This window comes from Herpailurus yagouaroundi, unplaced genomic scaffold, assembly GCF_014898765.1.
Source record: "Herpailurus yagouaroundi ecotype Mexico unplaced genomic scaffold, PumYag 67690, whole genome shotgun sequence".
Classification (NCBI taxonomy): Eukaryota; Metazoa; Chordata; class Mammalia; order Carnivora; family Felidae; genus Herpailurus; species Herpailurus yagouaroundi.
The window spans coordinates 1,891,684-1,917,345 of NW_024420490.1; the positions used below are offsets into that span (position 1 = coordinate 1,891,684).

Consider the following 25,662-nt stretch of genomic DNA (forward strand, 5'->3'; position numbering starts at 1 on the left):
CCCCCCCCCCCCCCCCCCCCCACCCGCTTTGACTTTGCAAAGTGCTTTCAGAGTGAGCCTTTGTGGAGAAGCAAGCTGGTCATGTCCCTTGGCAGTTCAGTCAGTTGAAAGATGCAGTCACTGGTTTGGTCAGGATTGTATAGCTAATGGCAGATCCAAGACTAAGCACTTGTCTTTGGACTACTGCCCCAATTTTGGCCCACTCCAACTCCTAATTCTTAGTGGTGCTTCATGAATAGTGTGGCCTACCAAACACTGCTATTAATTGTAGCACATGTCAGATGGGCAAACAATACCCAGTAAGCTAGAAGAGATATTCTATAAGAGTGGGTTGGAAACTGAGTGGTAGAAATTTCTGGAATATTGACCGCTCATTTACAAGAAGCCTCTTTAGCATCCAGTTCTACTTGAAATAGCCTGAAATGAGCTGCCTTCTCAAAAACCAAGGTGACATTAAGAATAAAAAGCAAGTTGTCTGATTCCAATATGTACAGTTATATGTATAATACGGTTAGATATACTATACTTATATATATCCTTACATATATTTGATTGTACGTATAGAGCAAATGCTATACCTCGTACTGTTAGTGATCACCTCTGAGGAGTATGAGCTTGATTTTGAGAGGATGGAGGGGTTGAGTGAGTCAGGCAACATGTTTTTGAGCATCATCTGTGCCCGGGCAATGTCTACTCTATGGGAATACCTCTGTAAGTCAATCAATCATAGCCCCATTGCCAGGTTCTTTGGAAGGCCGTCTCTGTAAATTAGATCATTTAATGATCTGAATAATTAGATTTTATTCTGTGTGAGTTAGGATTTACCCTAATTTTTTTTTAACCTATTTTAATTTCAGGTGCTAAAATAATAATGTTTAGTCGCTTAAGTAAATTATCTAGGATTGGGTGTGCCTTTGATTAGACCTGTACTCAACATATATGTGGCAGATACAAAATCTTTTTCCTTTAAGTCTGAGATCTTCTGTTATATTTCCTTAGGATCACTTCAGTTTTCTTCCTTTTTTCTCAAATTTAAATTATGACTAGGAAAGGATAAAAGTTTTTATTATATTAAAAATACTTTCCTACGTTCTTATTTTGAAATGGTCCAGTGTATAGAAAGTTGAAAAAATGGTGCAATAAACATCCACCAACCCTTCATCTAGATCTCCCAATTGTTAACAATTTGCCTTACTTTCTCTTGATATATATGGATACATATGTACACATTTTTTTCTGAACTCTTTGCATGTCATTTGCAGATACCATGACTTCTCATCCCTAAATACTTCATCCTGCATCTCCTAAGAATAAAGACCACAATATCAAACTTGCAGCCAAGTAAAGGAACAATACCTCAGTTGTGATATATAGGCCATACTGGAACTTTCCCAAACCAAGACTAATTATTGTGCAAAGCCCACAGTAGTTGTCTGGTGGAACACCCAGACTTCTGGATTAGCCTATCTTCTGATTAGCTTACAGTTATACTCCTTGTGACAAGTACTACAAAGCCGATGCTGTATACCTGTCATTGCACACCTCAGGGGGCCTGTGATGTCACATTGTTTTGCCCTTAGTAACGCTAGGAGCGGTCAAAGTGTCACCAATCAGATGGCTCCACGGAAAAGGGTATTCCCCCTTTGGAATTAGTACTCGTCCGTGCGCTCAGGTTTTGAGGTGGAGTAAATAAATTTCTTGCCAACAAGCTTTCATCCAATGTTTCTAGCATTTTTTTCTAAATAGTTCTTAAGTGGGGGTTGCAAAAATGACGGCCTTTCTACATTTTTTTCGTTGCCGTTTTTCTGTAAAAATGAATGTTCCTTCTCACACCCCACCTCCTTTTTGAGCATGACGATGGAAGCATCAATTAATTTTTTAAATTTAATGTGTTATCTACCATTATTGTTCTTTTTGGGTATCAAAATTGTTACACATTTGGTTGAAGCCTTTATTGTTAGACCCTTTATTATTAGAAGGCTTTAAAAACAGGTTCGTACCATAATTGTAAAGATTAGCTTTTATCTTTTTTCTTTTTTCTTTCTGAATCATTGACCAAGGTTTTACAATATTCAGATCGTTTAATAAAACATTTAAATTCCCTTAGGACTCTCACAGAAGGAGGAGGAGGATGCTTTTATTGAAGAACAACACCTAGAAGAAGAGATGCTGTTGGAGATAGAGAGGTCAGCAGTGATCGGAGCACTTCCTCATGAACCCAGTTGTTTTATTTGAATTTTATAAGTCTTTATGAACTAGTACAGGTCTTTATAATATCTTATACAGCATAGGTCTTATAAAATACCTTGGATAAACTATTTAAATCTCTACTTGACAGACTAAAGTTAGATGTTCTCATTTTTCTTAAATGGAAGTATTTTTCACTATTTTTGCTAATTTATAAATGTTTTTGAAAGAGAAATTGAAATAAGTGTAAAAAAGTGAAAGGGCTTCAATGAAATCAGCACACCCAAAGATAGCCACCATTAAAAATGTAAGTGGGGGTCGGGGGAGCACCTGAATGGCTCATTCAGTTAAGTGTCTGACTTCGGCTTAAGTCATGATCTCGTGGTCTGTGAGTTCAAGCCCCGTGCCAGGCTTTGTGCTGACAGCCCAGAGCCTGGAGCCTGCTTTGGATTCTGTGTCTCCCTCTGTCTCTGCCCCTCCCCCACTCATGCTCTGGGTCTCAAAAATGAATAAACGTTAAAAACAAATTTTTTTTTCAATTAAAAAAATGGCCCATTTTGAGCTCTGCACTGAGTGTGCAGTCTGCTTAAGATTCACTATCTCTCTTCCTGTCTCCCCTGCTTGTGCTCTCTCTCTCTCTCTCTCTAAAAAAAAAAATTTAAGCGTGTAAATGCACTATACATGTTTATTTCTATAATGGGAGGATATTTATGCATTTTTTAAATTGCTTTTTTTGCATAATATATCGGACCTATATTTCAAATTTTTTTTTTTTAATGTTTAGTCATTTTTGAGAGACAGAGACAGCATGAGCAGGGAGGGGCAGAGAGAGGAGACCCAGAATCTGAAGCAGGCTCCAGGCTCCAAGCTGTCAGCACGGAGCCCAAAGCAGGGCTCAGACTCATGGACTTCGAGATCATGACCTGAGCTGAAGTTGGACGCTTAACCAACTGAGCCACCCAGGCGCCCCAGGACCTATATTTCAGTGTTGATTCACATACCCAATTCAACAGTTTCAGTGGCAACATAGTGTTCATTGTTTGAATGTGGCATAATTCTTTATTCAAAATTTATAGTTCTCTACTGATGGACGTTTAGGTTATTTGCTATTAAATAACGTTCACTTATTATTTACTATGAATTTCCTATTATTTATTAATTTATACTTAGGTATTTTTTATAATTCAGTAAAAAGTTGCCATGAGTATCCACGCTTATGTATCATTGGTAATTGTCCTGTTTTTTACTCAGGAAAATGCCTAGAAACGGAATTGTTGGGATCAAAGGATAAGTACATGTAAAATGTAGGTGGTTGGGTAGAAAGGGCATCCCAGTATGCAGCCCTTGGAGCTGTGAATCGAGGTGCCCATTTCCCCATACCTTCACTCACACTAGGCATCTATTTTTAAACCTCCTGTCGTAAAAGTTGTATTTCATTGTTTCAAATATACATTTCTTAATTAGTAAGCCTGTGTATTTTTTAATATATTTTATTACCTATTTTAGATTAAGTCTTGCACCTTTCTTTTTTGGGATACATGTTTTTAAAGTTTGTTGTGTAAGCAGTATTATTACTATTAATCGTTGGGGCGCCTGGGTGGCTCGGTTGGTTGAGCGTCTGACTCTTGGCTCAGGTCATGATCTCACAGTTCATGAGTTCGAGCCCCGCATTGGGTTCTGTGCTGACAGTGTGGAGTTTGGCATTCTCTCTCCCTGCCTCTCTCTGCTCCTCGTGCGCGCGCTCTCTCAACATAAATAAATTTAAAAAAAAATGTAAAGAAAAATTTAAAAAAAGATATTGATCCTTTATCTGTCATATGTATTATATATGTTTTTCTCATTTGTCATCAGTCCTAACTTGGCTTATGGCATTACTCACCATAGTTTGATTTTCACGTCCTCAACTTTCATCGTGATATCTGGCCTTGGTGTCTGGACTGTAAAAGGCCTACTCCGTCCCAAGATGATGACCATATTCTATTTTCTCCTCAATATTTTTCAGGGGGTAGTTTTTTTTTTTTTCCCAAGTGGTGCAGAATAATGTGCATGTACTTAATGCTGTTCAACCATACACTTAAAAATGGTTAAAATCCTAAATTTTATGGTACATATATTTTGCCACAATAAAAAGTAGATGTTTTTTAAAAGGAGTAGAAAACTTTATAGACACCCTCTAGCTATGTGTATTTAGTAGGGAATGTTGCTTCTTTGCATGTAGTTCGTTCCTGTTTTCCACCTAAGCACATAAATAGGTGCAATCAGCAAAATGCCAAGAGAAAATACAGTGGTGATGCAGGCCATGGAGTTGATTCAGCCAGAGCTGCATTGCAGCCATGGCCCTGCCACTTACATGCTGTGTTCCAGTTGCTTATCTCTCTAACTTCAATTTCCTCGTCTTAAATCTGGAGATAAAATGGAAATAAAATCAATCATAGTACCCACCTCATAGAATTAGGGCGACGGAATGAGTCGGCAGGTGTATATGCTTACCATCATGTTAGCAGATGGGCGGTGCTGTAACAACTCTGCTTGTTTTAGATTCCTCTTACGATGAAGATGATATACATGGTATGATATACGGAAGTCAGTTTTTTGTTTTCCCATTTATTTGAGGCGCTGCTTTTAAATCACATAAACAGATATTTGTGTTCCTTTGGTGTTTTTTGGTTCCTGTACAAGTTGCATGATACCGTGTTGTTGAAAAACAAGAGAACTAATTCTCTGGCAGTACCGTATGGCTTTATGTACTGCCTTAACGCAGATGTATAGCATCAGAGAATAACACGGGCAGACTTGAAAGTGGTGAGAACAGATTGTGTCCCGTTTCTCCTGACTGTAGGGGAAAGAGCTGAGCTCCATTCTGATTTGTGCAGGGGAGATTTGCGCCTTTTAAAGGGAGAGAGCGGGAGGAGTATAGGGGCTCAGGAGAATTCAAGAGGTGAAGAAGTACAAAGGGTCAGTCAGTGCAAATGTGACCAGGCCAGCTGCGTTTGTCAGCAGGCAGGCAGAGAATTCAGGAGTCTGTCCTCACAGAGGCTGGGACACAGAGGCCTTATCCTTCTTAAAGACTGCATGTCCAGCGAATGGCTCTCGGGTCCTGGAGAGAGACCTATTCACAGTCATAAGCCCTTTTTAGTAAATGCTCTAAGGGAGGGCAAGGGCCGATCATCCTGTGTTGCCTACAGCAAATGCTCCATTTTCCTGGCAGTGTTGAGCTTTCTCAGGCAGGCATTTTCGCGGGGGTGGGGGTGGGGTTTCTGGGGGTCAGTCTAAGGACAAGCCTTCCACTGCGACAAGCCGTGCTAGAATCTGCTCCAGGCTTCCCGGGGCAGGGACTTGATGTACTTAAGTGACCAGAGCTCTGCAGTCCTAGTTCTCAACACTGTATTCAAGTTGCTAAACTGTAAAGTTTTGCCATTTTACTCTTTTGAGGTCTTAGATTTATATGCACTTTGTTTTTTTGGTTGGTATACAATTAATATATTCCTCAAAAGATTCATAAATTAGAGTCCTACACACTGAAACATCTATATGTAACCTACAATGTGCACCGGAATGTTGATGTATGCGGTGTGCCCATCTTTACCATGGGTAAAAGATGTGTTCCTACCATCTGTGCTTGGAAATGAAATCTATTTTCCCGTAGGATATTTGATACTGTGAATAGGTTCCCCAGACTAGACATAAAACCTTATTTAACTCCTGACATTGCTGAAGAACCATTTCTCGTATTTCATTTCTCTTTTACAAATTCAGTGGCAAAATGGCAATCTAGGTTCTAAACACCATGGGGCACCTGGGTGGCTCAGTTGGTTAAGTGTCCCACTTTGGCTCAGGCCATGATCTCATGGTTCGTGGGTTCGAGCCCTGCGTCAGGCTCTGTGCTGACAGCTCAGATCCTGGAGCCTGCTTCAGATTCTGTGTCTCCCTCTCTTTCTGATCCTCCCCTATTTATGCTTTGTCTCTCTCTCCCTCTCTCCAAAATAAAATTAAAAATAAGTAAATAAATACATAGATAGACACCTGCTTGACTTTTGAACTTTTGAAATGTAACCTATCTTTCAATTAGAACCTTGTGCTATTGGATGTCTGAGATGCTTGCCATTTTAAGATAACATCACTCTTTATAATTGGCCATTTTCAAAAATAAACTAGACACCTGCTCATTTATTTTTATAACTCCTTGTCATCTTAAAGCCTGTAGCTTTATTTTAAAGACAAGATCAGGTATAGTTTTATTTCCCTTCTTCGAGCAGTGTAGGTGCTTGGGGCAAGCCACAGGAGTGTCTTAACTGTCTAGACTAGCCATCAAAGATCTATGGCAGCAGATGGCAGGTTTTCATGGTGCTGTGGTCTTCCATCACTACTTGTAAAACGCATAGAAGAGAAAGGATAGGACCCTCGGAACGGGAAAAGCTAGATGGTGCTTCGAAACTTGGCATCTTTATTGACACCTAAACATCACAATGGTCAAACTAAAGGGAAAGTTGTAGCGTCATCGTTCTATGTAAAAGATGTCACAGGTATCAAATGTGCACGTAGTGATTTTCAGCTGTCACCCTCTAGGAAAAGAGCTACTGAGATGCCGTGCTTTTCCAAGATAGCTACTCATATCTTCTGTTCCTCTTACTTTCCACTTACCTGCTTTCTGGAAAATATCTTTCATGATAGCTTCATCATTTTGCTATCATTGGGTGTATTTGTAGATTAATGCTCATTTCTTTTGTTTGATTGCATCATTACATTGATAGGCAAAAATTACATGAGGCATGGTTGCTTCGGGAGCAGAAAGCACAAGAAGAATTCAGAATAAAGAAAGAAAAGGAGGAGGCAGCTCGAAAACGACAGGAAGAACAAGAGGTATGGTATTCATCAGATAACCAGCTAACTAGTTAACCAAATAACTCTAATTAAGAGTTACGGGTTTTGAACTTAAAAGAATAGATATTATCCATTTTACCAGTGGTAAAGCTTTTACTTTATCTTCCCCATACGTTACATGTTTTTAAAAAGTGTGTGAGAAGAATTACCTTTCCTTTTCTTTTTTTCTGTAAAGAGAAAGTTAAAGGAAGAATGGGAAGAGCAGCAGAGAAAAGAGAGAGAAGAGGAGGAGCAGAAGCTACAGGAGAAGAGAGAAAGAGAGGTGATTCCTGTCACAGGAGGATAAACGCACTGCGTATCCTCTCAGTGCGCAGATCTGGGCTGGGCTGGGGCTGAGGAATAAGCTATAGGCATATCAGGGTTTGGACTTTGTTTTCCTGGTTACCAAGAGGCCTGTTTTGTATAGATACACACTAGAGTTGCCTTATGATGCTCTGCTTTGGGTCTTTGCAATGGCAGATACCTTAAATTAACGTTTTCCTGCAACTACCCATCTTCCCCTTTATACCAGGGATTGGCACACTTTTTCTGTAAAGGCCAGAGAGTAAATATTTTAGGTTTTGTAGTTTGTATGGTCTCTCTTGCAAATATCCAATTCTGTTGGTGTGCCATGAAAACAGCCAGAGGTAATATATAAATAAATGGTTGTGGCTGTGTTCCAATAAAACTATTTGTAAAAACAAGCATCTGGCCCCTGCTTTATACTTTGTATCACTCTAGTGCAAGTGTTGTTTTTTTGTTTTTTTTTTTTTTTGCTCTGGCTCTTCACATTCACACCAAAGTGTTTTTCTGAGCTTCTGTTGTATATGGGTTGACTCATTCAGAGAATATTTTGTATGGTTTCCACACTTATTTAGTAAATAAGACACTTAGCTGCTTATGGCATGTCAGCAAGAATGAATTGGTTGAAAGAAATCACAAACTCACATATTGAGGAATTAGGAAATATTTTTTGTTGCTAAATATTGACTCCCTTTCCAACTTGGCTATCAAGGTCATTGTAGGTAACACGTAGTCACTCATTAAAGAAAGAAATGTATGAGGTCTATGTATATATCTTCCAGGATGTTTTAAAGATTGCTTTGATGTGTTTTGCTGTTGTTTCTTAATGCTGTGTGTTTATTTCCAAGATCCCACAGCTCATCATTGCTTGACTGACTCATCAGGATGTATCTTTTCCATCATATTCCCAAGTTTGAATAGCATAAAAATGGGTAGTCACCTTATCATGGAGAAAAATGGATTTGTTTGTCCTAGTTGTGATAGGGTAGAAGCAGCCTCCGTGAACTTTGTTTTTTGTGTCTCAGGCCTTCAGTTAATTGCAGTGCAGATTTTTAACACCCTTATTTGAGAGCTGCGTTACAGATGAGACCATGCTAGGTTTTTAGGGGGCAGGAAAACAGTTGGGAGCTTGTCATTATTTTACAGAGTAATCGATTCCCATTTTAACTGTAGAATATTCTCAATTGAGGTCTTTCTGGCATCAGATAAAAGCTAAGGCTTCTTTTAAAAAATAACTAAGGCTTTTGTTTGAAAAAAAGCCTGGTGAGACATTACGGAAAGGCAGGTAGAATGAAGTAGGTTCTAAACATGTATAAAGAGATATGCAATCTGTGTTTCTGCTGTATGCTTGGTACTTTTCTAGTAGATGGAGGTAGAATGGTGAAAAAGACAGTCCTTGCTCTCCCCGAGTGTTTTAGATGGGGGAACTAGATAATAAGTAAGCAAAAAATAATTTTAAGTGCTTTGAGATAATGGTAAGTGCTACAAAGAAAGAAAGCAGAGTCACGTAATAGTGATTAGGTCGGAATGTACTTTTTTAGATTGCCCTCATCAAGGAAGACTTGTCTAAGGAGCCGATGTTTGAGCTGAATGCAGAGATCTTGGGAGAAGGGATCCAGGCAGAGGGAAGAACCTGAGCACGGAGCTGAAAAAATGTCAGGGTGTCTGAAATCTTAGAGAACAAAGGAGAGAGTGGTGGGGGCTAGGGAGGAGGTCAGGAACGTTGGCAGGGTCAGATCATGTAAGGCCTCCTGGATTGGGAGGAGGAGTTTGGGTTTTATGTTAAGTGTCATGGGAAGCCATTGCGCAGTTTTTAAGCAGGGTTTGACTTCATTTAATTTATATCTGTACCCTTAACAGATCATTTTTTTTATTAAAAAAATTTTTTTTAACGTTTATTTATTTTTGAGACAGAGAGAGACAGAGCATGAACTGGGGGAGAGTCAGAGAAAGAGGGAGACACAGAATCTGAAACAGGCTCCAGGCTCTGAGCTGTCAGCACAGAGCTGGATGCGGGGCTCAAACTCACGGAGCGCAAGATCATGACCTGAGCCGAAGTCGGACGCTCAACCGACTGAGCCACCCAGGCATCCCAACAGATGGGATGCCTTGTGTAAAGAAGGGGGGCTGAGGAGCAGGGAGCAGTGACCCAAGGAGGCAAGAGTGGATATAGAGTGACCGATTAGACAGTTTGTTTCAGATTGGACATGATGGTGGTTTGAACGAGGGTAGTGCTTCATATCAGATTCGTATCAATCACACAGATTTGGGGTGTGTGGAGGCAGAGTCACTGGGACTCCAGCTTGTAGATTGGACAGGGAGGGAAGAAGGAGAGGCATTCCAGTTCTACTTTTTAGGCTGTTAGGCGGAACAAGCCAGCAAATGGCAGCACCAGTTACCAGGTGTGGGGCAGCCAGGTGGATGGGGATAGGAAAGAGCTAGAGCTGTGCCCGTGGGCACACTAAGCCAGCACCCCACGTGGCTAGGTAGAGTTCTCCAGCAGCCAGACGGATGAATCTTCTAGGTCATGCTCTCAGGGGCTGGGGAAGAGAGGTCTGTCAAGAAGATTTTAAAATGTGTTTAAGTGACAGTGAGCTCAGAATTGACTGGCATATTGCAGGATTTCCTTTGCCTTACCAAAAAGTTTGAGATTTTGTCATCAACCCGAATTACTACTGTTCATGTCATGATTTAACCTCTCTTAAGTGGTGATGACGTTTCACCTGAGCATTACATTTTGTAACATTCACTAATACTAGATCACTCATCTTAAAAGCTAGAATATGGTATATATGAGTAAGTATGCTAAATGGTACTATTACTGAAACTTATAAGACTGTTTTGCCATGTGAGCTGTTCAATGCCCTATTTGAATAAACATTCTCAGCCATATGTACTTTGAAGGCTTTTCAGAAGATCTGTGCTAGAAGAGAACAAACTAGAACCTGAAGTCTTTTGTGTGTGTGGTTTGTCTTTGTTGTTGGTTGTTTTTTTTTTTTTTAATTGTTACACTTGAGATTCTTAACCAGAGAAACCAGACGTGACTTTCCTGACTTGCACGTTTTCATTAGTCCTGTGTTTGCACCATTTGTAGGAAGCTGTGCAGAAGATGCTGGAGCAGGCTGAAAACGAGGTATTTTTAAACCTTGCATTCAGAATTCGAAACTAGTGAACATTTCTATAAAAACGGTTCTAGTAATGTTAATTTTGTGGTAAGCTATTTAGGTCATGTCTGAATATTGGAATCTCTTTTGTGGCTCTGTGACTTTTTTACGGCAGCGACAGGGGCGCCTGGGTGGCGCAGTCGGTTAAGCGTCCGACTTCAGCCAGGTCACGATCTCGCGGTCCGTGAGTTTGAGCCCCGCGTCAGGCTCTGGGCTGATGGCTCAGAGCCTGGAGCCTGCTTCCGATTCTGTGACTCCCTCTCTCTCTGCCCCTCCCCCCTCCATGCTCTGTCTCTCTCTGTCCCAAAAATAAATAAACGTTGAAAAAAAAAAAATTTACGGCAGCGACAACAACGGCAGGAGTTTCCTGACAAACAAAAGCAAATGGTATCAAATCAGCCCTGTGGATGTTGCTTATTTATAGTCCTTAAAGTGTGTGTGAGCAACATGACACGCTGTTTCCCCAAAATAGACGGTTTAATTTGCTACAGCGCAGCGTAACGTTCCCTCAGGGGTGGCTCCCTGACAAGTCCTTTGACCCTGTTCAGAATGGATGGGCAGCAGGCAAACCTTGGCGACTGCTCCTGGTAGCCACAGTGATGCCCGCTGTGGGCAGTGAGTGGGAGCCAACAAACACCCAGTGCGTGTCTCCAGACAGTTGTTTGTGAAGTCTCAATTGTGTATTATGACCCAAGTGTATATATTCTTAACTCGATTTTTTATTGTTGGCCAAAATATTTGGATATGTTTGAAACATTGAATTCTTTGTGGATTTTTACACCACCAGTAAAGTCATGGTTATTTTCAACAGTTGGAAAATGGTGCTACATGGCAAAACCCAGAACCACCGACGGACTTACGGATAATGGAGAAAGACCGAGCTAATTGTCCATTCTACAGTAAAACAGGAGCGTGCAGATTTGGAGATAGGTAACTAATTTTGCTTTATCGTGAATTGAAATGTCGAGGGTTTTCAGTTCTCTTTTTGGGAGCATCACAGGCTTGAGTTTGACATGTTCGCCATCAGGTACCTGCTGCATTCTTGCCACTTCTGCAGCCCGCTGTTCTTCCTGTACCTGTTCCCTGGGTGGGCTCAGGCTGGTTCTCTGACCGGGCTTCCTTTGCCCTCCTTCCACGGCTTCATGAAGACCTTTTGCTTCTCGTTCTCTTCCTGTGCTTGCATGGGTCTGCGTGGGGCGGTTTGGATGGGGAAATGATGTAGCTCAATACGCTGGAGTAGCTTGGCTTTCTTTTTTTGAATGGCCGACACTGTGCGCAAAAGAGGCTTTAAAAAATTGGCATGCCTCAAAAAAATAATAAGTTAATTAATGAAAGTTTAAAATTTAAATTTAAAAAATTGGCATGCCCAGAGGGCTATCTGTGAAAGACAGGACCGGAGGGAGTGAGGAAAAGTATTGTAATTCTCCATTCTCAGTCTGTCTGTTCTGACGGAGGAACAGACCCTGGGTGCCGAAACTGACTTCAGCAGCTGTCACTTTGAGAAAGTTACTTAAGAAAAAAAAAAGAGAGAGAGAAAGTTACTTAAACTTTCTGTGCCTTAGCTTCCTCATTTCTAAAATGGGGATTAAAAATGGTATATCTCCCTTCCAAGGGAGGCAGTTGTGAGGCTGCGAGGAGCGCGTGCGGGGAGAGCACAGAGGACCGTGGTGGGCACATGGCAAACACTGTCTTGAGTGTTTGCTGCTACTTTCATTGTGTTCTGGTTGCCCTCATTCTCTGAGACACTCAGTTCCGCCTCTTGTGGCTCAGTGTTTTTGAAACAGGACATTCATGTGCAAAACTAAATGTCGGTGTCTTCATTCATTTAGCAGATATTTAAATGGTATATGCCAGGCGTTGATGATTTTTATAATTTGGCTTATTTATGAATGAACAACTCAAAGTAGATAAATAATTCATAATGGTGAATTAATCTATCCAAGACAAAAATCTGATCATTACTAAGCATTCGGCAGAAGAGATCTAATCATTTCTTAGTGTCCTGTTAATCCCAAAAGGGATATGAATAAGCAAATTCATATGTATTTAATGAGAAAACTTTATGTTGTTGCTCACTTGATTCATAAAATTATCCATGCCATGAGTTTCATTTCCTTCTTTGAAAATATGAACTTTCTCTTATTTTTTATTTTTCATTTCTTATTTAAGCCCTCATGCCCTTTTACATTTTTTAAGAGCAATGGTTCTCAATCCAGGTGCACATTAGAATCCTCTAGAAAGCTTTAAAAAGTTTGTGTCCTACCTAAAGTTGAGTAAATCTGTGATTCTTGGGCAGCCTTACTGTTGAAAGGCCCTCAGACATTTCTCTTGCGCCCTGGGATTGAGAGCCACTAACATAGGACGCGTGGCTCCATTTACAATTTAGAGCTGGGCTTGTGTAAACCTACAATATCTGTGAAAGGGCTCACAGGATGCGGTCAGTACTGGAAGCATCCTCTTGAGGAACTGAGAACTAGGGAAAGGAGAAGAGACTTTATTCCCCTTTGTACCTTCAGAAGTGTTTCCTGAAATTTACTTAATTTCATCAAGAAATAGTCATAATTGATGTTAAACACCCCCCACCAAAGAGAACTGTTGAGCCTCGATACACATTCACATTTGTGTGGGTAGCCGAACCAGATTGCGTTTAAAGTTTTCTAGCTGAAGGACTTCTCGTTTATGATGTATCTCTAGCATTTCCTTGAATTTGAAGACTGTGCTCATGTGATTCTAAATTTTCCTTTCGATGGGCAGAAATGAGAGAAGGGGAGATGGCCTAAATGATTTCAGGCAATCAGCCAGCAGTACTTGTTTGCCGAAAGGAGAGCGGACTGTCAGGCTCTCAAAACCCTGCCCTGAGAATCGTTTCAAGGAGATAATTAGCAGTGATCAGATTAGTTTGTGAACATTTCTTAGTATTTTCCTTGGCACGTGAAATTGGGAATATTTGGGTACTTTCATCATTCCAGTGATGAATTGTGAAATCAGATTCTATGCAATGAGCAATTTTGAAATCCAGCGCCATCCCTTCAGACAATGAAGCTGTTCCTCTTTGACAAAGGGCTGCGGTGACTTGCTCCAGACTCACACAACCGTTCTTTGCTGTTGAGGCTTGTCCCATTATCAGACAGACACTTCCATAACCCGAGCATTTCTTCGGTGGTTTTGTTTTCGTAATTAGTACACAGTTCAATTCTAGAACCTTTCTGGAATTGATACTTCTTGGAGTCACAGCTTTGAGGGGAGTTCTATTTTTTTTCCTCCTGAAAACATAATTGCTGATGAAAAGTAAAACTTATTTATCAGAATATTTATAATTCACTGATTTCCAGGAGTGATTTAAAGAGGGCTCATAATCTACTGCACTAAGTTTACCCAGAGAAATGGAGAACAAGGAAGGGAGGAGAAAGTGACCTATTGTGAATGGCTGGTACATTTGGCCCTGGATTGTAACATAGCCTGGGCAGATAATGGCTCACTTAGTTCTTACCAAAAAGGAAGAATGAGTGGTATCTCCGGAAAGACAGAGATTTTCCAGGCATCAGATTCTACATGTTTCTCCCATGGAATACTGCGTAAAGACCCGGAGTAAGGAGATGGACACTTTGATAGATGTTTTATTAACAGCTGCTTACAAAATTTTCCCAAAAATGTTTCTTTTTTTTTTTTAATTTTTTTTCGTGTTTATTTTTGAGAGAAAGAGAGAGCATGAGTGGGGGAGAGGCAGAGAGAGAGGGAGACACAGAATTGGAACCAGGCTCCAGGCTCTGACTTGTCAGCACAGTGCCCGACGTGGGGCTCGAACTCACAAACTGTGAGATCATGACCTGGGCTGAAGTTGGACGCTTAACTGACTGAACCACCCAGGTGCCCCTCCCAAAAATGTTTCTTACAGAGACCTTCAATAAATGGTTGCAGCCTAACTTCAGGATGTAACTTGGTTCTGTGGAGGACAAAGGTAGTGGGGACCTTGAGTGCCCCCTCAGGAAGAGAAAAAGAGGTGTAGTCAGTTGGCTATACCTGAGGGGGCATCTGGAGACCATATGGTTCACGGGCCGACCTTGGGCTAGGGTAATGTCTTATTATGTGATTTCGTGGCAATCTTACTCTCTACTCAACTAACTGCATGATAAGCCTAAACCATGGCTTCGCAAACATGGCTGACCTTCAGTATCAGGTGGGGAGAGTTACTGTGAAAATATGGGTTTCCCACCCTGAGCTCTTAACAGATGGTCTGGAACAGAACCTGAGAAATCTCCGTTCCTTCCAGTGATTCTGGGAGTCACACAGGTTTGGTACCACACCTTTAGATTGCCTTCCCAGATCTCTCTTGTCTGAGAGGACTTCTCAGTAGGCGCTTTAGGGCTGGCCCCGAATGAACTCCGATTGTATGGACTGTCTCCAGGCCAAGTGGGGATTTTCCCTAGACAGGGACTTTGGCTCTGTTCCAAAACTCAAATGCTCATTTGACACCCTGGGAATTAGAGCCAAGTTCATTCAGATGTAATAATCCCATGAGCAGAATTTTAACCTTGTTAAATTGGTTTCTTGTTGAAGTCTGTATGTGCTTCGTACTTGGAAAATTCTGATTCACCACCAACACTTGTAGTCAGGTTGAGGTTTCACTCTCTGTATTGCTGGTAGCTCTACTTGGGAAGATGGATCTCATCACAAGGTTTCTAACTGAATCTATATAGGAGGGTCCTTTGTACATTTCACATTAATGGACACTGTGCATCTCTGTACTGGGTATGATGTATGGGAGGCACTTTGTATGCATTGTCTCTCTCGGTGCACAGATGTATTACAGATGTGGAAAGTGAGTAGGAGTTCAACATTTAGGCATTTCAAGGCCATTGATTTTTCTAACACTTGCCTTTTTCTTCAGCTTTTTTTCTTCCTAAGTTGTGGGGATTTTTTTTTTCTTGAAAATTTTGCCTCAACCAATTTTTTAATAGAAATCTAATCAGGAAAATTTGATGATTTAGAACCGTGAACTACATTTTTTGCCCCTCATTTTTGGAGAAGGAAGTAAATAAAGTAAACTCATATAAAAGACTTAAAATATTCAGGTATAACATGATTCAGTTTCAACTGTGAAAAGAAAAATGTTCTTCATAATGGTTACCCTCTTTATTACATGAAAACTAATTGCATTCATCACACCATATAATGAACAGGCATTAGACAGGTGAACTCAGATCTCTTGAATCCTCTCTTACCAGCCATGTGACTTGGATAAGTATGCTTCTCTAGGCCTCAGCTTCCCTCTTTGCAGAGTGGGGAAAATACTGGCCCTGACTGTCCTAATGGGTTGCAAGGATCAGCAGAATAAATATAAAAATGCCACAGAAACCATGAAATGCTATACACATGTGAAATTGAAGTATTCCGTTAGCTCGAAACTCTTAGATTATATTCTCTAAGCATGGAGTTAGTTGAAGATTGTATGGAACCAGGATCGTATTGTTCTCACCTTCCTCCTGAGTTCCACATCCGGTATCTTCATGCTGTCACCACCATCTGTCATGGCAGTGGACCTTTTTCTCCCTGCACTTTTACATGTAGGAGGCTTTGTGAGCATCACCAAAAGGCAGCTGAATGGCATATGAACTTGGAAATAATTCCCAACTTTACATCTTCATGAAAGCAAGTATATTGGTCAGTCTTAGAACAGTTTAGGTGTTGAAATTGGACATCTGGATAGGGCTTATTATCTTGCAAGTAAGTGGAAACAACCAAGTTATTTGGGTCTCTATCCCAAAGTTTAAAGTGAGCTTTTGATACTGTAACTATTGGACTGTTGCATTTAAGTCTCCCTTTCGTATGCAGGTGCTCACGTAAACACAATTTCCCATCCTCGAGTCCCACACTTCTGATTAAAAGCATGTTTACGACATTTGGGATGGAGCAGTGCAGAAGGGACGACTATGACCCTGATGCAAGCCTAGAGTACAGCGAAGAGGAAACCTACCAGCAGTTCCTGGACTTCTATGATGACGTGCTTCCTGAGTTCAAGAACGTTGGGAAAGTGATCCAGTTCAAGGTGGGCGTGCACAATGCACATGAAGGAGGGGACTGCTCACCTCCCACCAAAGTGCCCTGTAGGACATGAGTGCTAGGGTGTAGGCTCCCTGCCTGGGTTGGGTGTGTGTGATGGTACAGCACCTAGTCCACTGGTGGGCACCCAGGCACTCAAATGTGATTTCCTTGGCCTCCCCCCGTGTCGGTGTCTGTGCAGTAGAGGACTGCATGAAGTCCTGTGTACTAGTGTGCTATTTCCTGGATTCCAGGGTCTAGATGGATGGAAGGATCTCTCATCTATTCATAGTACCTTTATAGTCCAGCTCTTTCCCAGCCTATGAACTCTCAGCATAAGGTCCTGCACATAACCATCCCGGCATTCCTTTAGAGGCTGTGTATGACAGAGGATGCACCCCCTCCCTTCCAACTGTAGTGGATCTCACCTAGAGCCTCAGTGTATACAGTGGAACACCACTTACTGAATTTGTTGCATTTTGTTGATGGTGCCTGCTTGCAATCTCCATCCTAGAACCTATTCGGTCTTCTGGAGCTACCCTAGAAAAGAAACCTTGATTCCTTTTTTTGACGTTGTTTTTGTTCATTCAATACTCTCAATACTGAACACAGTGTTCTCCAAATCATGGCTTGTGGTGCAGCATCCTGGGTGAAAAAAAAGAGCCTTTCGGGTTACAGATAGTTATTTGAGAACATTCCTTAAGGCAAGAATAAAGGCAGAGGTCAATAGCTGCTGCTCTCAGGACCCAGGAATTGAATCTTAGCATAGCATGGCCTCCTACCTCATCTGTGATTTGATCAGATCCGAACCTGAATGATTTTGCTGTGTTAGGGTGGGGAAAACGTCCCATAATTTGGAGGGGAAAAAAAGGAGTAAAATCCTGTTTTTTCCCCCTGTTCGTTGGCACTGACCAGGGGCAAGGTGTAATAGCCAGGGAACAGAGCAATTGCTAAGCACCAGTAGCACTCACGGAAGCCAAAGCTATACTTCTGTCCACTGAGTGCAAAATTAAAAAAAAAAATTATTTTAAAATTTCTCTTCCCCCTTTATGTTTTATTTCTGTGGCGTGCACCTTCCTTCCAGTCTTCACACCGCTTCTCGACACAGGCAGTGAACACGAGAGTGGAAGGGCCGGCCCCACACGGCACAGTAGCACGTTAGCAGCGCAACTGAGGGAGGAGTCTGTGTGCTTTGAGTGGCTCTGGGCTTTTGAGTGTGTCATTTTACCTCTTCCTGCCTCTGCCTCATCCCGAAGGGGAGGGACTTTGACTACATCAGTGCGTTCTGATCTGTGGGACCACCTGTGGGCCTACGTTATACTGCTTCTGTGAAGTCAGTGGTGCGGCTGCTTTCAAAACTTCCACCTGCTTAGTGGGGACCCCACCATTCGTTCTAATGGGCTGCACCCGCTAGCCATGGCGTGGTTTTTTTTCTGGTTTGGCCAAGCTCATGCTAATCACATTGGAAGTTCTAAATGGAAAGGTGTTTGGTAAGAAAATTTCCAAAATACTGAATTTATCATGGAAAATTAATGGGTCCTTGGGAGCCACTGGATTAAATGATCTCTAAAGTTGCTGGTGTAACTGACATGGCCTCCCCAGGCCTTTTAGTCCTCCTTCTAAGGAAGGGGTTCGAAGCTATCATTATGGATCTGCCTCTTTGTGAATACTCTAATAAAAATACTCTAGAACAAATTTGTAACAATGTAGATTCATTTTGAAAATAAAAGCTAAACATTTGTATCAATATTTGAGGACCTTCTTATACCATTAAATAAAAAAACAAGTCCTATTTTTTAAATTTAAGTTTATTTTAATTTCACCATAGTTAACATACAGTGTTAGTTTCAGGTGTACAATATAGTGATTCCAAAATTCTGTATATTTTTCAGTGCTTGTCAAGATAAGTGTACTCTTAATCCCCTTCCCTCATTTCACCCATTCCCCTTCCCTCCCCACCCCACCTCCCCTCTGGTAACTATCTGTTCTCTAGTTTTTCAGTTTCCTTTTTTTTCCTTTATTTTTTAAAATCGTATATATGGGTGAAATCATGGTCTTTGTCTTTCTCTGACTTACTTCGCTTAGCATTCTACTCTAGCTCTATCCATGTTGTTGCAAATGGCAACATTTCATTCTTTTTATGGCTGAAGGACATTCCATTGTATATTACCACGTCTTCTTTATCCATTCAGTGGACACTTGGGTTGTTTCCATAATTTGGCTATTGTAAATAATGTTGCTATAAACATAAAGGTGGATGTGTCCTTTTAAATTAGTGTTTTCATTTTCTGTGGGTAAATAGCCAGTAGTACTATTACTGGATCATATGGTGATTCTATTTTTAATTTTTTGAACCTCCATACTGTCTTCCACAGTGGCTGCACCAGTTTGCATTCCTACCAACGGTACACAATGGTTCTTTTTTCTCTGCATACTTGCCAACACTTGTTGTTTCTTGTCTTTTTGATTTTAGCCATTCTGACAGGGTTTGAGGTGGTATCTTATTGTGGTGTTTATTTGCACTTCCTGATAGTGATGTTGAGCTGCTTTTCGTGTGTCTGTTGGCCATCTGGATGTCTTTGGAGAAATGTCTGTTAGTGTCTTCCCATTTTTTTTTAATGTTTATTTTTGAGACAGAGAGAGAGAGAGAGAGAGAGAGAGAGAGAGAGAGAGAGAAAACAGCAGGGGAGGGGTAGAGAGAGGAGAGAGAGAATCCCAAGCAGGCTCCACACTGTCAGTGCAGAGCCTGACACAGGGCTCCATCTCACAAACCCATGAGATCTTGACCTGAGCCAAAACCAAGAGTCAGATGCTTAACCTACTGAGCTACCCAGGTGCCGCCATGCCTTCCCATTTTTATTATTTTTAAAAAGGTTTAGTATCTATTTTTGAGAGAGAGAGAGAGCCACGAGCAGAGGAGGGCAGAGAGAGGGGGAGAGAAAGAATCCCAAGCAGGTTCCACACTGAGCATGGAGCCCGATGCAGGGCTTGAAGCTACAACTGTGGGATCACAACCTGAGCTGATACCAAGAGTCGGACACTTAACTGACTGAGCTACCCAGGTGCCCCTCCCTTCCCATTTTTACTTGGATTATTTGTTTTTTGGGTGTTGAGTTGTATAAGTTCTTTATATATGTTGGATACTAACCCTTTATTGGATATAACATTCACAAATATCTTCTCCCATTCCATAGGTTGCCTTTTATTAGTTTTATTGATTGTTACCTTTGCTGTGCAGAAACTTTTTATTTTGATGAAGTCCCAATAGTTTATTTTTGCTTTTGTTTCCCTTGCCTCAGGAGACTTATCTTGAAAAATGTTGTTTTGGCTGATGTCAGAGACATTACTGCCTGTGCTGTCTTCTAGGATTTTTATGGTTTCAGGTCTCACATTTAGGTCCTTCATCCATTTTGAGTTTATTTTTGTGTATGGTGTGAGAAAGTGGTCCGGTTTCATTCCTTTGCATGTTTTCACAGCACCATTTATAAAAGAGACTTTTTCCCATTGCATATTCTTGCCTCCTTTGTTGAAAATTAATTGACCATATAATCGTGGGTATATTTTTGAGCTTTCATTCCATTGATCTGTGTGTCCAGATTTGTCATTTTTGAAGGCAAATGATCAAATGTTCAACCTGACTAGTAATAGAACAGTGCATATTACATGAGATTATTCACACCTATCAGGTGAAAAGTTATAAATTCTGTTAATACTAAGACTGGGTGAGGAAGTGTCCATCAGCAAAACCACTTCAGAGAGCACTTTGTCAATACTTAGTGAAGTGGAAAGTACGTATAACTGGGACAGCACTTCTAATTATGCATACCAGAGAGATCCTACCCACGGAGACACGTTCAGGGATGCCGATTGCAGCACTGTTTGCTGATGAAAAATTGGAAGCACCTTGGATATTTATCATTTAAAGGAGTAGCTAAATAAATTTGAAAATTTGATCTATCCAGCATATAGTTAAAATGAGTCATGTTTATGTGATGATACCTTGAAAAAAGAATGTAAAATATACGCTATTTTTGTAAAAATTTTAAATGTACAAAGCAATACTATACATTATTTGTCAATACATATACAAGTTTCTTTGCATATGTAAACATAAATATACCCGTATATTCACAAAAAAATCCCCATTTATTCATAATAGACCTGTCTATACATAATATACCTGTGTATTTTATGGCATGCATATGTGTATATGTCTGTCTGTGTGCATATAGCTATGTGTGTGTGTTTCCATTTGGAATGTGAAGGATACGCCAGCCTCAGGCTAGTGCTCTTCCGTGTGATGGGGGAGGGAAAATAGGCAGAAGGGGTTTCAACTGGGTCTTTCATGTTTTGCATATTTAAACATTCTTAGTCAAAAATAGAAAGCCTTAGTGTTGAATCTGGGTGGTGTATGTATGGGTTGATTTTTGTTCTCTATATTTTTATATATGTGTGAAGCATTCCACATCTATGAAAAATGAATCTAAATCAACAGGGATCAAATAATTGGGGCCTGCAACACTGCTGTGTGCTGAAGCATGCCTTAAATAGATCTGTGAGTGGTATCGTATCTGGGTTTTGGAATCTTCAAATGATAACTACTTTTGGTAGTGTTACTCTGGAAAAGATGCCTGTGATGACCTGGGAGGTGGGGGGGGGGGGTTCTTTTCCTTCATTTTTCTTAATAAGATTTTTTTAAGTTTTATTTATTTATTTTGAGAGTGAGAGAGCACGAGGTGGGGAGAAGCAGAGAAAAGGAAAGAGCGAACCCCAAGCAGGCTCTGCACTGTCAGCATGGAGCCCAACATGGGGCCTGAACCCACAAGCCGTGAGATTGTGACCCGAGCAGAAACCAAGAGTCGGACGCTTGGCCAACTGAGCCACCCAGATGCCCCTTCCTCCATTTTTTTAAATCAAATTTTTCATTGCTCCTTAGGTCAGCTGCAACTTGGAACCTCACCTGAGAGGCAATGTGTATGTTCAGTACCAATCGTAAGTATTTGGAACATAAACATCTTCACGTTTTGTCATGGTATAGTGTTGTGATTATGTTGCCATCTGGGGTTCTTCCACTAAATATATCGCTTTCATATGCATGGTATTTTTAAAAATGTAAATATCAAGAGCTAATATAGAAATCTATATAGAAGGGATTTGAAAATGCATTTGTATTTTATCCGTTGTACACTTAACATAGTTTTGAGTCTTTTGCAATGGTTATTTTTTACTTACATAGTTTTAATAATTAAAATACAAACTGGAAAGGGGGATCTAGAATAGAGAACAGCAAAGTATACAGTGAAAGAGGCAGAAATTGCAGCCCCAAGTAATCTCCGTGCATTTGGCCCACTGAGAAAGCAATCGGTGTATCATTTCTGCCTGTCTTGCTGTTGGTTTGGGCCATGCCATGGCTAATGGGTTAAATTAACCACTGTGATAAGAAAACTAGCAGTCCTAGCTGAGAAAGGAGAGGCTCCGACAGTCTGCGTTTTGGATGGTCGGATCTTTGGTTTAAGCAGCTTTGCCTCCGGCCGGTGGCCATCCGTCAGAACCTCTCAAGAGGGTTAGTACGAAGTGTTCCTGAATAGATTGTGAGCGTCAGGGGCTTGAATGCTCTCATGAGGACTCCTTCGAGTAAAAGCAGTGGACTTGGTGGTCCTATGATAAACTGCTAGAAGGGTTAATTACCAGTAGGGCTTATCTACGTAATAGAAAGTTACTGTAAAATGCACCCTTTAATGTGTGTTTTTTAAAGGGAAGAAGAATGCCAAGCAGCCCTGTCTCTGTTTAACGGGCGATGGTACGCGGGACGGCAGCTCCAGTGCGAATTCTGCCCGGTGACTCGGTGGAAAATGGCAATTTGTGGTAAAATACAGCACGGTGGTTTCACGCCACTTGTTCCAGTGTTGGATAAGAGGGCTTTCTTAAGGGAAAAAGCGGTCTTTTAAAGGGGTGAAACATAGCTTTTGCCTCACACCGGACGAGCAGAGGTCGTCCTATAAAGGCCCTCCCGTTTTAGATCTGTAATAGACTTGTGGGTCACTTTATGGATGAGGTGACTGAAGTCCCAGTGTCTCGGTGGCGGAGTGGAGGCTAGAACCTCCGTGTTCTGGTCCTCAGTCCTGGGCTCTAAAACTTGAGGAAGCCTGGGAGTTGTGTCAGTGGGAAGCCGCGTCTTCCTCGTGGCGGTCAGAGGGACTCCCCTCACTCAAGCTTGGTTTGTTTCCCCGTCTTTATCCCTAACGAATCTCCTGTCATCTTTGCCACCTAAAACATGATAACATGTCCTGCCTCGCTCGAAAGACATGCGTTTGTGCAGTGGAGAGCGATGATGGTGGGGTGTGGTGAGGGTGCGTTCGGCCAGACGGACTCATCGCGGTGTGGCTGCCGCGTCCAGGAAGGAGTCTGTCCTTTGAATAGCTGGCAGTTTTGAAGGCCTCATTATTGTTTCGTCTCTGTCACATGGGCTTGGCCAAACTCTTTATTGTTGAACCATTCCGGGAGCAAAGAGATAGAGCGATCCGTGCCTCAGGGGAGCGCTTCTCTTACCCTTTCCCTTTCTTGGCTTTACACTTGTCTGCTTAAAGCCTACTATTAAAAAGAATCTATGATTTTCGAATTCTTTATCTTTGGCAGCGTGGTCTTAATGGATGCTGTCACTTAAAAACCATTTATTGAAGGCGGGGGGTGTGTGTGATAATTTAGAGTTCCTTCCTTTGGAAAGCCCAACTTTTCCGTCTTACATTTGAAAGCTTGTGGGCTGCAAGAGACGGAACTGTTTTTTCCCCAAAGGTGGTTATTTTTCTCGGTTCCTGGGAATCCAGTGTGACTTCAGTGAGGTACCTCTGGGTGTGACATTGAGACGGTTTCACGTTTTTTAAATAACCACTTTGTGATATTCCCTCGTAACTAATGACATTGAGCAGTTTTCGTGTGTCCTCATTATTGGCGATTTGTAGAACTTCTTTGGGGAGATGTCTATTTAGATACTTCGCCCCTTGTTAATTAGGTTGACTTTCTATTACTGGGTTGTAAGAGGGCTTGATCTGTTCTGCAGACAAGCCCCTTATTGCATATAGGATTTGCAAATGTGTTCTCCCATTATGCTGCCTGTTCACTTTGATCATGTCCTGTAAAGCACAAAAGGTTTTAGTTGTGATGAAATCTATTTAATCTGGTTTTTTTCTCTTTTTTTGCTTGTGCTTTTCGTGTCCTATCTAAGAATCCATTGCTCAGCCCAGTGTCCCAAAGATTTTACTTGTATGTTTTCTTCAAAGAGTCATATGGTTTCACATCTTACATTTAGGACTCTGGTCCATCCTGACTTTTTGTTTATAACGTGTGGTGTGGAGGGATTTCACTTTTCACTGTTTTCCATATTTGGGGAATTTACCAATTGAAAAAAAAAAGTTTGAAAACCTCACGAGGATCTCTGAATCGTTCAGATAGATTTTACCTTTGACAAGAATCTTTTATATTACAAGCACTTGGTATAAATTTAAAAGCATTTGGCCAGTGTTTACCATCTTCTTAAAGTATAAGGCAGGGACTCCGAAGGGCTGGGTGTTCAGTGTTAGGGATATACACTGTTCATCAGTGGGATGGTGCAACCCTAAAAAAAAGATGTGGTCACCATTTGTTCGCTTGCACTGCACACTGTCATGCAGTCGGGGAACAGGAGACTCTGGTTAATTAAAACTTCTGGCTTGTTACCTTTTCACAGTGCCATTTGTTAGAGCATTTGAATATTTTTGAAATTCTGGGAACCAGAGCTATGCCATCAATTTATGTAAGCCCCTTTTATTTTCTTATTTATTTATGGAGAGACAGAGCAGGGGAGAAGCAGAGAGAGAGAGAGAGAGAGAGAGAGAGAGAGAGAGGAAGAGAGAGAACCCCAAGTGGGCTCAGAGCTGTCAGTGCAGAGCCCCATGCGGGGCTCGATCCCACGAACCGTGAGATCATGACGTGAGTCGAGACCAAGAATCAGACGCTTAACCGATCAACCACCCAAGCTCCCCTGTAAGCCCCTTTCACATACACAGAAGAAGATAGGTCTATCACCTCCAAACATCGGCAGTGTACCCTCTGAAAAGGATCAAGTGCCAGCAGTAAATGCTGTTTCCTCACTGTGCCATTGCAGGTTTATTTGAAATACAACAGTGTCCGAGAGGAAAACACTGCAACTTTCTCCACGTGTTCCGAAATCCCAACAATGAGTTTTGGGAGGCTAACAGAGACATCTACCTGTCTCCAGATCGGACTGGCTCCTCATTTGGCAAGGGCTCAGACAGGAGAGAGAGGATGGGCCACCACGACGACTACTACGGGAGGCCCAGGAGGCGGAGAAGCCCTAGTCCGTCGCATTCCTACAAGAGAAATGGGGAAGCTGACAGGAAAAGGAGAAGCAGCCACCGGGGGAAGAAGTCTCACAAACACCCGTCCAAGAGTCGCGAGAGGCACAGTTCGCGCAGTAGAGGAAGAAAAAGGGATGGCAGCCGCATCCGGGCCAGCCGGAGCCAGAGTTCCTCCAGGTCCAGGAGTCGTGGCAGGAGGAGGTCAGGCAGCAGAGACAGGACAACGCAGAGTCCCAAATCCAAATAAACCGATTTTGTTCCGAAATGATCGTACGTCTTATTTGTGATGGCTGCTTCATACTTGGGTAGTAGAGGGCTCTGAGCTCGATGGATTAGCAAGTCCGGCAGAAAGAACCCTATTTCAAAATACTTTTATTCTCTGAGAATCAGTGTGTTTAGCATAGAAGACACAAAATGTATAGATAATGTGAAGATCACTTGTAATCCTAACCCTTGGTGATAACCAACACTGGAGCATTGCTTAAGTCTTTTTCCTCTTCTTACGGATGTGTACAAATATTTTTTACACAGAGATCATATGTGGCTGCAGTTGAATATGCTTTTCTTCCTATGCAAAACCTCATATTTTCTCAACCCTCTTACTTTTCTCACTGCATGGTGCGGGTCTATCAGTTTTATTCAACCATATCCCTAATTGTCGGATTTTAAAGTTCTCCCTAATTTTGCACGATTAAAAGAATCCAGTGCTATAAACAATCCTGCTGTGGATCTCCTTAAATACTTTCACACGTTTC

At 41.5% G+C, this 25,662-nt stretch overlaps 1 protein-coding gene across 3 annotated transcripts in view; it reads left to right on the forward strand.

Annotated features, from left to right (window-relative positions):
- ZRSR2 (zinc finger CCCH-type, RNA binding motif and serine/arginine rich 2) overlaps window positions 1-25,624 on the forward strand; it is a 27,762-nt gene extending 2,138 nt beyond the window's left edge. For all 3 annotated transcript variants that reach the window (XM_040468352.1, XM_040468353.1, XM_040468354.1), the window contains 9 exons: window positions 2,108-2,186; window positions 6,939-7,047; window positions 7,244-7,330; window positions 10,445-10,483; window positions 11,326-11,444; window positions 16,347-16,560; window positions 21,490-21,545; window positions 22,309-22,418; window positions 24,694-25,624. In XM_040468352.1, the coding sequence (XP_040324286.1) occupies window positions 2,108-2,186; window positions 6,939-7,047; window positions 7,244-7,330; window positions 10,445-10,483; window positions 11,326-11,444; window positions 16,347-16,560; window positions 21,490-21,545; window positions 22,309-22,418; window positions 24,694-25,154 (1,274 nt within the window). In that variant the 3' untranslated portion in view covers window positions 25,155-25,624. The remainder of the gene's footprint in view (window positions 1-2,107; window positions 2,187-6,938; window positions 7,048-7,243; window positions 7,331-10,444; window positions 10,484-11,325; window positions 11,445-16,346; window positions 16,561-21,489; window positions 21,546-22,308; window positions 22,419-24,693) is intronic.
- The last annotated feature ends 38 nt before the right edge of the window (window positions 25,625-25,662 follow it).